Below are 12,500 nucleotides of genomic sequence, written 5' to 3' on the forward strand. Positions count from 1 at the left end.
GGTTCCCTACCAACAAACCAGGACACATACTAAAAGAAAGAAAGAAAAAGCCCTAAAGAAATGTTATTTACTTATGCACCTCTGCTATCAGTAAAAATACCACTCTTATGTTTCAACAACACTGCACAGTGTGTGTGTGTGTCACGCTATACTGTCTGGATGATGATCATGATCAACAATCGGGTGAAAAAAATATAATATTATTACTGTAAATAAAGTAGAGTTCAACAACAATGCAGTGTACTACAGATGAGTGAAAATTATATTTCATTTTTTTTCAGCTTTCAGGGACAAATGTTATGAACAAATGCCTTTAAAGGTGAGTTTTGTTTATTTTCACATAACAGGGAAACTGTTATCATGTCGCACGTATGCAGTAAAAAAATCACGACAGTCTTCCTTAAACAATAAATGTAAGGAATAAACAGCTGGGAATTTAGTCAGGGCTGAGGAAGACCTCAACGATTACATTCCTACTGACAAATATTTAGTAGTGCCCATGCCTGCCTTCAGGACTTTTTTTTTCTGTAAGGGGAAGTCCAGAAGCTGTGTGTAAGTGTGTGTGTGTGTGTGAATGAGCCTCCTCAGTGTGAGCACAGAGCTGTGTTTGTGTGAAGTGCCGAGCTCGGCCCTGAGGGTCTGTAACTCTCTGCCCGTTGGCGCCCTCGCTGCCCAATGCCGTCTCCGAACAGGATCCCCCATGCCAATGCTTCCCATGACAGCCCTCACATGCCAGCCTTCCACGGTCAGCAGAGCGGCCCGAGAGCTCCTGTCCAGCAGAGCTTGTATTAAGTGTGAGTTTACTCTCAGTCCATTACAGCCTAATCTCATTAGCTCTCTGCCCAATCCAGCAGCAAAAATGAGAGAGCCTCTTCGCTTCCCCTCTGCCCTTTTGCACTCAAGGCTCGCTGCAGAGTGCACTCAGGCCCTGGAGTAATGGGCGCTGCTAGGAGGTGCGTACGCAACTATTGATGAATCCCTTTAATTATCGTAGCAGCGTGGTCGTCTGCGAGCTAGGTTAATCAGATTCTCTGCTTTCGGCTTGGCCGCTCAGGCTGTGGCTAAGACTGACAACTTCTATTCATGGATTCTCACTTTTGCCTCTAATTGCTTTTCCTTTCATTTCATTGGAGGTTTCTTACTAATTAGATTTGTTTCATAAAACAGAGGGAAAAAGCTGTCACACTGGAGGTCACCACACTCGGGCTCCCTAAAGGGAAAAAGTGCTGGATTTGTAGCACAGTGTTGATGTGTCTGTATGTGAGCTCACACTTTCCTTTTTATTTCTCATCCATCTCTGTCTCTTGTTAATATCTCTATTACAAAAAGTGCAGTCGTTGTCAGTGGTATATAATCTCCTGCTCTTACAGGTTATGTCTGGTCAGAGGCTCTGGATGGTCACGTGTTAGGAGGGAATAAAAGTGTAATAAACTGAGCACGCAGCTGGAGCGTGTGCTGTATTTGTGCGGCACTTGGCAGCCAACACGGACATGACTTTCTCTCTCTGTCCAGAGAACGCATCGGCCATTGCGCGTAAATCATCCAGGAGCTGATTTTTCAGCACTTTCAGATAGAGAGCCTGGCACGGGAAAGCCGTAGAGTTTCTCCACTTTACCTGTTCAAGTTCTCTGGACCCGGATACGGTTCTGTTTCCTGCCAAGTTCGCTTTAAAGCACCAACCTCCTCTCTGGAGCTCCTGAGCTGCTCTGCTTTGAGATAAAGACTCGGCCTGAAATACAACCTCTCGCTTTGAACGAACTTTGCAAGAATGTAAATTACAGCGTATCCAAAAAGCCCGGGCCTGGAATTCCTCCTTTCTGCTGTCACCCTAAATTAGACGGTTTAAGATTTAAGCATCTTTTTTAAAAGTGGAAACATATTTTCTGCAGGCCTTCAGCTTTCAGCCCCGCAACCCACTGCCTCTTAACTGATAATGCATCGTGTTGGCAGAGGAGATGCTCACAATCCTGAAGTGTTACAAACCTCATCTCAAGTCCAGTCCCATTTTAAAGAGTCAAACACTCATGCGTACACAACGAAGCTATTCTTCAGAGCATGAATTTGAAGTTTCAGGAATGTCTATTCGGCATAGCCTGAGCTCTCCTACTACTGCACCGCTTCAATATTCTTGGAATCTTTCTTTTCTAATGCCGGGAGACTTTTAGTGTCTGCCTCGATGTGATGTGCATTAAGCTCTATTTTTAGACTGGAACAGCACATGAGAGTTTCACTGGCGGTCATGAGCCTCAGTGTGACCTGATTTTTCAAATGTACTGCTCCTCCCTTACATCGATAACCACAGGCTAGACAGCATTTTTCACAACGTGGAACTGAAAGCAAAATGCAAAAACCCACCTCCATTGATTTGAGTAAAAATTCCACAGATAATGGAAAAGGAAGGGGGGAAGCCACACAACGCAACACGATGAATCGCAGAAGATGCATGTGCACTACGATGCAGACTTTTTTAAGGTGTGATGCTTGATATAACGAAACAATCCCTGACTCTTGAAGACATTTCCATAATATAAAGCAAATGTAACTAATGAAAAAAATAATAAATGAAAAGAAACAAAAGAAAGGTTCTGTTCAAAGACATTATGATAAGTGAATTGTGCCATAATTTATCACAATATTGATATTGTCATCACAATGCCCAGTCCTACATGGAGACCAGCTCGCAGTCTAACCTAACAAATGAGATCTTGGGATGAGTCAAAAGTGGAATTGTCTGGAATTTTAAACATGCTTTGCTTTCACACACACACACACACAGACACACTTTGACCAGATCAGGTCGTCGTGTTGATAAGAGCGAGGAGGTAAATTGTTATTTAACTTCTCTGAGTGATTTGCGGTCATGTCAGGTCGAGGAGGCCGAGTGCCACAGCGAGGCAGTGAGTTCTTATCTGAGTCTGTTTTCACAGACTCCCTTCAGCACAGTGAATCACGGAGCTCAAGCGTACCCACGGCCCTTTTCCCTCAACACATTCATGGAATGATGGGATTTTCCCTTGGGTATCTGGTTGCACATACCTGCCATTGTAGGGACCTCTGGCACCGTGCTGCTGTTCAATATTTATAGCCACCAAATGCTCTCAAATATCAAATTGTTAAACAGCTGCTCTCAATTTTCCCCTTTTGGGAAGCGCAGAACACAGGACCACAGGAATAGTCTCCATATAAAATAGCTCATTTGTGTTTCAAATTAGTCCCTTTATTAGCTAATTAATTTACTTTAAACAACGATGTTTTTTTCCCCCCTCTGAAGGTCTGAGCTTCCACATCAGCTGCACTTGCATCAGTAACTGCTGCTGCTGGTGTAAGATCGACCGTCACCATCTCGGGTGACTTACCTAGCTTTGCCACTGCGAGCTAAAACTCCGAGCTGACCCCAGAGCGGCCGCAGAAGTCACAGTTTGTGCATAAAAATCATCCGCTTCACTGACGCTAGCTCTTTCTGCAGCATTTCCCCTCAGGTGAGGAGTTAAAGTGGATATTATCTGAGCTCTGCTCCTGGTGCAGCAGCATGGGGCAGTCATTGCTTGGCTGTTAGTATGTGGGAAATGCTGGCTTGACATTATTTTCAGCGTGGCGAGACCGGCCCTGTGTTAGTGATGTGCTTTTCAGCTCTGCCTCTCCGGCGCGATTGGGGGCAAGGTCACACACGCTGAGGTCACTGCATCTCCTGGGGTGGTGTAGAAAATATACTGCACAAAGAAGCGGTGTGTGTGACTTTGGTTTATGTGATGTCTTTGTGAGCTGTGCATTTTGTTTAATTTTCTCTGTAGTGTCCTGTTGAATAATGAAACAATAAACGAGCAATGTTGGACGCTTGACCTAGTGACGTGCGCATCACCAGCTTTAGTGAATAATCCATTTTGTGTCATTGTGCTTTCATGTGTCCAGGCTTTTTCCTTCATGTTCGGTGTTACTGCCACTCTGTGGCCTCTTGTTGTTTTTATCGCAGACCAAGTGGTCTCTCTCTCTCTCTCTCTCTCTCACTCTCTCTGCCTTCACTAAGCATCGGCCAGGATTAAGCATTAGCCAGGAGCTGAGTGCATAATGTCCAATCTTATCAGTCCCTCTGGGGAAGAGGTGGTCAGTGGCGAAAATAGCAGTAGTGATGTTACCACTAACAGATGCTGTGTAGTAGCAGCAAGTATTATTACTGGCAAAGCTCATGGCTATGTTAGATGTGTATTAAGTGATCGCTAGCACTCTGCCTTTTATTTATTTATTTATTTATTTATTTATTTTTTACTCCTTTACACCAACTCTGAGCTAGTGCCTATCCAGTAAAGCCTGGGAATAAAAAATGGCACACTCCTACCAGACCCTGTCTAGAAGTCGATTCATTTAAATGGAGGTAGATGTGGAGGAAAGTCAGCTGCTGGACAGAGTGAAATAGAGAGCCAATGGCAGATGGAAAGAGTGAAAGAGAAAGGCGGGAGAAAAGAAAGGGGTGGGCAAGAGAGGAAGAATGGGGAAGGTAGAGTGAGTCAAAGGGATGGGAGGGAGGGAGGAAGGGAGAGAGGGACGGAGGGGAGAGAGAGAGAGAGATAGAGAGAGAGAGAGATTGTGGGAGGGAAAGAGGCCAGGCTGGTGCAGCCGTGTTGATTGGCTTGTATGAAAACACATGACTGCAGTGGGGAGCCTCTTGCTCAGGGTGAGTGGCTCTGCTGCAGACCAAACCACATTAGATGAAATGAATCCATTCCTCAGCCTGTTAAAGCAGCATGCTCCCAGGGCTCTGGAGAGATAGAGAGAGAGAGAGAGAGCAGGAGGGAGAGAGCAGAGGAGGGGGTGAGTGAGTGGCAGGAGGGAATGGGGAGAGAAGAAAAAGGGAGAGGCGGGGGCAGGCGGAGGCCAACACACACACACGCACACACACACACACACACACACACACTGAGTGGCAGAGACTGTTCAGGGGATTATAGCACATTTTGGGACAGGACAATGGCAAGCAGTGGAGTGCCTTTACCCAGTTCAACTCCACACACACAACAAACACAGCTTTATGTGTTTCAGTGCAGGGGCAGCCGCTGGGACTGGGCATCTGGAGCAGCAGAAGAAAAAAAAAACTCTGCACATTTAAACCATGGCTCGAGCCACTTAGCAGATTTTACACTCTGTCATGACATACTAAGCAGAAGTATTTGCAAAATGCTTTAATCTTTTACAAACTTGCTGTGACTTGTACGACGAGACACTCTTCCTCTCCATTCTTTTTAATTGTTAACCGTGTTCATCAGCCATCATGACTTTTCAACTAGTAACATGTGAAAGCAAGACCTGGGGTTTTATTATTATTATGATGATTATTATATATTTTTTTAATCCGATCGATCTGCATGAGAGTCGATCTTTTGTGACCAACAGGTAGAGACACACAGCCTCAGCCTCAGCTGGCACACTGTCTGACACACTCCTCACCCTTGTACCCAGCATGAGAGGTGACTGATAACAGCCACTACAGGATTTACAAACCCAGTGCAGCCGCCAGAGACAACATTATGATATAACAGTGCTTGAGAAGTTCAGATCTGTTCAGTGAGATGTAATTACGGTCACTGCTTTAAGCCCGGCCTTTGCTCAAATATATATACGATCTGTACATGCTGGTCTCACTCTCCCTCAGTCCGCATCCTGAACCCAGGAAACCTGCTGATGGTATTTTGAGAGCGCGAGCGAGAAGTCATTTGCGAGCTGAAAATACAGAAGTCAGTCATGCGGCGTGTGTCTGATTATAAAGAGATAATCTCCTTTCTCTCCCTCCGCACCTCTAGCTCTCGCACTTCCTCTATTCCTCCCTCTATCTCCCTTGCTCCTCTGCTTCCTCTGTTAAGGCAGAGTGGGTTTCCACACAGTAATTTTTTGCCCCACTTCCTGGCTTTTGTTTTTCGCTCTGCTGGTATGCGTTATTAGTAGGGCCGCTTCTCTGATATGATTAATCTTCCTTCCGCTTCGGAGGACTGTTTCATGCCCAGATGGGTCGGTTTTGTAATCCCTTAGTATCACCTCCTCTAATTGTGTACGCTCTTATACGTTTCATACAGCTATATTCAGAGCAGTGTGCAAGTTATCTAAATGCTAACACGTCTATACATACATATGTATATATATAGGAATTTTTTGTGCCCTGAAATCTGGTCTGGTCTGAGTATCAGACTGTAGCCCTTTGTGCTTGGAATGACTTCATGGCTAGGTTGTGCTCCTCTCAGGATAATGAAGACATGAGTTTGTTTTCATTGAGGTAGTTGCCGGGTTATATAACCAGTGTTTTTCCAGCCCTCCCTGCCTGAGGGACAGAAGAGAGAGGAACGAGGGAGGAGCAGAGTACCGGACTCTGGGCTCTGCTCCACGACCGGCCTGCGTCACAGAGCAGGATGCTCGGCATACGCCATGACGGGGTTTTCATGTTATTGTCTTCCTCCCAACAAACATAACCCGGCACCATGAGGGAGAAACAGACAAGCTTCTTCTCCTTGTTACTTCCTTTCCGTCCGGGCTTCTCACGTTCTTTCCGTCTGTCTTTAACTGCGTGTTACCACGTCTAAGCCGGGAGCTGGCAGTGAGAGACAGCGGGGATTGGTAGGAAATGGTTAATCAATAGCCACAAGGTCAACTGGGCATGCGGCAGGTTTGAGAGCGTCCTGTCAGCGAGCAAGAGTAGAGGATTTGTAGCGCTTGTAAAGGCTTAAAGGAACACGGGGAAGCAGTGCTCTGATAGTGGTGAGACTGCAGTGTGGGAGGGAGACACCTGCTGGAAACCTCCTGCTTCTGCACATCTCCCGGCTCAGAGCTCGACTGCTGCTTTTGGGTTAACTCGGCTTTATTTCCCAGAGCAGCTGTATATCCTGGAATTAATTTGTACTGTTTTGCTTACAGTGACCTGCTAGACTATTAAAGAGGCAGTATGATACAAGCAAGTGCACACCTGTCATCCTGCTTTAACTTCCATGTCGAGTGCTTCATTAATGAGCCTGTCAGTACACTGATAACTGTTTCTCTTTAAGATACCGAAACTTCTAGCACATGCGAAGCGTCCAGATCATGTATAAAAGCGCGTGTGAAGCAAGCTTTATCTGGCTGCCGCAGGGCTGCATGCTGGGGGATTCTTTCAGCTGCCTGTCTGTTTGGATTCAGAAAATTTGTAAGAGTGATGGTGATAAGTTGGGCTGATGAGGAATGAAGTCCTGCCTTTACCACCCCTAGTCTCCTCTGGCACATGAGTTACAGCTCCGAGCCAGGCGCCCTGGATTTACTCAGCGCTGAATAGAACTGTAAATCAGCCAGCAAGGCAGAATTGATAACCTTGAATGGAAGGTATGATACCTTTAACACCATGTAATAGACATGCTGATGGGATGCAGCCGTTGCTTTGGGAACAGAGCGTACACACATGCGGCGCACGTCTTGTCCGTGACATCTTATTTTTCGTGGCTGGCCTATGCTCCCGAAACTAGCGTATCCATGACAGAGCCGGCTGTCGGACTGGTAAATCAAGGCCGAGTGAATTTCTGTGCAATGCAAACAGTTGACTCCGACGGGTATGAGCGCGCTGATACGGCTCACCTTAAACAGCTTCGGTGTTGGTGTTTCGTACATAGCTCGGGTTCTTTCTTTCCTCTACTTTTACCTTCTCCTCAGAGCCCTGGTAAATTATGAATGGAAATATGTTTAGTGGTTATCCCTGAAATCCTATGTTTAAAAAAATAAAGTGACTGGAACACTTAATGTCTTAGATCCTTGTTGAGGTGATCGTCACTGAAGTGCTTTCCCTCTCATGCTGACACACTCCTCTCTTTGTCTGTCCAATCCTCAGAGAGAAGAACTTTAATGGCTTCCAGGTAGAGAGAAAGAGACAGCAATCAAGATGAACTCGATTCCGTCGATGGACAGACATATACAGCAGACCAATGACAGACTGCTGTGTATCAAACAGGTAAGCTGACAAGAGCACAATCAACTCAAACCGTAAACTTCACTTATATATGAGTTCATTGAGCTCATCAGCTGTAACAGCAAACCCTATACAGGCATATAACCTGGATTAGGGATGTGGTAGCTTAGTGGTTGGAATCTCAGGTCCACTGCTGGGTCCCTGAGCAAGTTCCTTAACCCTCAGTTATATAAAAAATGAGATAAATTGTAAGTAGCTCTGGATAAGGGGGTCTGCCAAATGGCAGAAATGTAAATGATTTCTTTATAGCTTAAAAAACATGGTGTAACACTTGTCTGACTTGTGTTGCAGCCCTTCATACAGCCTGCATACAAATATAGCTTGAGCAGCGGCACAGTTGGTAGCGAGCGTTCACGGCTGCTTGGCCTCTGTGAGCTGCCTTAAATGGCGATGTGTTAGCTTTCCAATTGGCCGGGCCTGGATCGGGTTACAGAATGAGGCCAGAGCCGAGGTCTCCTCCCGTCTTGCCCCTTTTCCCAGGCATTTCTCAAGCTTTGTGTCTAGCACATCATGACAACTTTGTGCTGAAATATCAAACAGACACATATCTAGCGCAGAATAAATTGGTCACAGAAGAAGCTTATCTCTGTCACTGTATGAGTTGGAGTCATATACAGTAAACACACAGGTAGTTTGTGACCCAGGGCTATGCTTTGTCATTTTTTTTAAATGCCGCTAATGGCTTGACAGTGTGTTTGTTATGAGTGCAGGTGTGACTCTTTGTTGCTGTTGACAGCTTTATGAGAGTGCAGTACATGACTCTGTGTGTGTGTGTGTATGTGTGTGTGTGTGTGCTCCTGAGCGTTTATAGTATCTCACTTGCGTGTGCATGTTAACTCCTGGCTTTTGTTACCTCTGCCCTCTCAATTATACCAGTCTGTGGCATTAACGGATGCCAATTGAAATGTTTCACCTGCTTAATTCATAACAAATGACATTACTAGCTTTATTACGCACGCCAGATTGTGGCTCGTTAACCAAAAAGACACAACACCATCGATTGACACTCATTAATCAAATTGAAAAGGCACATTTGGGGTGTGGTGAGTGTGCAGTATATCAGGCGTGACAGTCACGTCAGTCAGTATAGGTTATGTGTGTGTGTGTGTGTGTGTATTTGCATGCAGCCCAATGCACTGTGCTGTTTTGATTCAGGGGTGCTGGCTGAAAGCCAGCATGTGTGTGTGTGTGTGTGTGTGTGTGTACGCGTGCTTTGTTTTTTTGTTTTTTTTAACTGCAGCAGGTACAGCCCGAGCCTGTCTGCCGGTAAACAAGGGCACCTTATCACTCCAGGTCTGTCTTTGAAGCCTGGCTGCCTGGGAGGCTGATACTCTGCATCTGATGGGGACTTTTTTCCTTTCTTTCTTCTGCCTTTGGCCTGTGACACACTGCTCTGTTTGCTGCTTCTCACTTTGTCTCATTGTCATAGTGGCATAAACCAGAACTATTGACGGTTCAGCACTGATACTCCAGGTCCAGTGTTAACTTTCAGCAAAAATGCAGCAACATAAGTAATGCGGGAACTTTTTCGAAAGGTAGCAACAAACGCGACACTCAACTGGTCAAACAGAAGCGCTGTGGATTAATAATATTAATATTTCTTGAGTACTTGGATTGAGTTAATGCGAGATAATGTGCTACAAAATTTGTCTGGAAAGTTGTTTCTATTTAAATTCAAACCTATCTGAAATGTCTGTTTTGAACATCTGCATGAAGGAAATGAAGTCGGATAAGGACGCTCCCTGCCCTTGAGGATCACTAGGAAGATGGAATATAATTTTCTTATTATGGCTTAAATCCCAACATCCCATCATCTGCTTGCTTCAGCGAGTACTCAACAATATTACTTGTAGCCAAGTCTCGACATCCCCTGTTATCTGTGATCTGTTGATATTTTCTTCAAGGTAGCGAGTGTAAAGGAGTCATATTTTCCTTCCCTTCATTGTCGAAGGACTTTCCTTTACACACAGGCCTTTCCCTGCATATCTTTGGTTGTCACAGGGCTCCAGATGCACAGTAAAAAGCCACATGCCCAGCAGAGAGCAGCTGAAAGCTATCAAACAAAATGAGAAGTGCTTCAGTGACAGCCCCTACGCCCTTACAGTTGCACTTCAAACTAAATTCCATACAGTGTTTATCCTGGATCTGGCACACCATTACTTTCAGCTCCACAGAGCAAAACTCCCTCCTGTTCTGAGTCTATATAATCTCTTTATTGTTCACAACACTTCCCTCAGAGCACTTGAAAATGTTATCTCAGATGATCAGAACAATTAATTTGCCCTTTCCTCTTCAAGACCAAGAACTTTGGTGCTTGGAATTAATTAGGGAAACATGGCAGAGCAACTCAGTTTTAATTAGAAAGCCTTTTCCTATGTTCTGGAGCAGGACTGAATTACTATTCGCATGCAAGAGGAATACAAATGCCTGGTGCTAGTGAGCCATGCTCTGCTTCTAAAGCAGCCAGATGTGTAGTTCACATCCTCATGCTGATGAGACGAGCAGCCTCACCTCTCTGATGGTATGAAATTGAGACAAAAAAATCGCTTTTGATTAGACAGGCTTCTGTATTACAGAGACAAGTGTTGGACCATATCTCTTATATCGCTTATTAATCTTATCCCAATATAAAAGAGCAACATGAGGCTTTGTCAAGTGACAGATAGCCGGAGTCGTGTGGTGGAGGGGTCGTGTTTGGACAGTGTCAGCGTGGGAGGGGGGAAAGGTGGAGCGCTGAGGTTTGGCTGGAGCTCTCGGAACACCTGTGCCATAAGCCGTGCCAATCGTGCTTCAACGCACACGTCGGCTCTAAACTGGGCCACTAAACACACACTTACACACTTCGTTGTTTCTTCCTGTCTTTTTTAACATCTCTCCTCTGTCTTACCTTCAGTTCCCCCTCCATCACTCGTCATTCATTTCAGAATACCGACTCAATCAGTGTCTCCGAACGCAATTTCGTCTCAACCAGCTTTGTGGCAGGAGGAGGTTTTTTTCCCCAGCCCACACTGCCCTTATGCTGTGCGGGATTTACTCAGCAGGGCTGTGTGGCAGCACACACTGGCTCTTTGTCACATGAGCTCTTTGTCAATGGACACCAAAGCCTCTCATTCAAATGGCGACCTCTGCTGCCCCCCCGGAGACAATGCCGCTTCCTTGAAGCAAGCGGGGAAGAGGAGGCGCCCATCAACAAGCATAATGGAAGTTTTCAGAGTGTGCGCGGTCTTCCTCTCGGCACGGCCGAACAGCGTTGGGCCGTTTCCAAAGCGAGAGCTCTGAAGAGGCTGGCTCATTTGTTTAAATTTCTCATCATGTCTTGTGAGCAGCAGTGTGATAGGGATGGAAAGGAAAGGAGGGGTTTACTCAAGAAAAGGATAAACAGTTTCAGGACTCGAATAATAATAATAATAATAAAAAAAGAAATGGTGAAAAAGAATAAGCCTCTTCTCATTCAGCGCCTCAAAGCTTCCCTCATGTGCATTCTTTTGTTTAGCGGCCTGCTTGGCTACTGCTTTCAGTGTTGCGGATCTATTACATCTTAGTGGACAAAAGATGATGAGGAGGGTGGATTAGGACACGCTGGGGTGGTGCGAGCGGGCCTTGAGGAGCACTGAGCTCTTTGTTAATGGGCTGGGGTGGGGGGGGGGATCCATCCCAGAATGCACAGCTGCGCTCAAGCCAGGAGGCCTTGTGTGTAGTGACCGGGTCTTCACAGGGTCACACAGATGCAGCAGAGGTTAAGCAAAGCTGGAGCAGGAGGAGCTACAACTCTCACCAGAGACAGACTTAAACATATAAACAACCCTCACTCTCAATGCCTTTTATCTCACAGAATGCTCTGAGGCAGCGTTGGAGAAGAAGTTTACTGTTCTCTGAAGGTCAGGATGTCTAAATCTTATTGTAGTGTTTTTTGTTTTTTTTTTGATGTAAGGACCTGGACAAACTCTATGCTCTGGACAAGGGCTTTAATCTCTGATACAATGATTCGGCTTTGGCTTCAACAGAAATCTCATTATTCTCTCATATGAGAACAGATGTGCAGCTATAAACACCTCGTTTACACCGCGTTTATCTCTTTCACTGACGATCACAATACATTCACCCACTACACTGATGCACTTCCTGTATTAAAGACATTCCCAGGATCTGTTTAAACGATGACAAAATCTCCAGGATGTTTTGTAATAAAAGTCTAAAGTCTACAGTATGTCACTATTTGCAAATGCGTGGAGCAGATTTTGTACTTGTATTGTGAAACAGTTTGTACTTGGATTTTACTATTTGCAAATGCATGGAGCACGTTTTGCAAATACAAACGAAAACAGCCATAAGATGGCATCGCACGTATCACATGACTCCTGGCAGCAATCCTTCACACCCTTCCTGAAAGAAGGCTAAATTCCTAGAACCGGTTTAGTAATCGTAACTTATGATTTGTAACCATGAAGCACAAACCGCAATTGTAAACTTGACATGTGCAGATATGTAGAGTGTATTTTTTGTCATTTGTTTTTTTGGAAGACAGTTTTGA

The 12,500-nt window shown here is 45.2% G+C and overlaps 1 protein-coding gene across 6 annotated transcripts in view; it reads left to right on the forward strand.

The window, feature by feature from the left end:
• The window catches only part of zmiz1a (zinc finger, MIZ-type containing 1a), a 129,119-nt gene that overhangs the window by 76,093 nt on the left and 40,526 nt on the right, over positions 1–12,500 (forward strand). For all 6 annotated transcript variants that reach the window (XM_058385525.1, XM_058385518.1, XM_058385522.1 and 3 more), the window contains one exon: positions 7,832–7,951. In XM_058385525.1, the coding sequence (XP_058241508.1) occupies positions 7,883–7,951 (69 nt within the window). In that variant the 5' untranslated portion in view covers positions 7,832–7,882. The remainder of the gene's footprint in view (positions 1–7,831; positions 7,952–12,500) is intronic.

This window comes from Hemibagrus wyckioides, linkage group LG03, assembly GCF_019097595.1.
Source record: "Hemibagrus wyckioides isolate EC202008001 linkage group LG03, SWU_Hwy_1.0, whole genome shotgun sequence".
Classification (NCBI taxonomy): Eukaryota; Metazoa; Chordata; class Actinopteri; order Siluriformes; family Bagridae; genus Hemibagrus; species Hemibagrus wyckioides.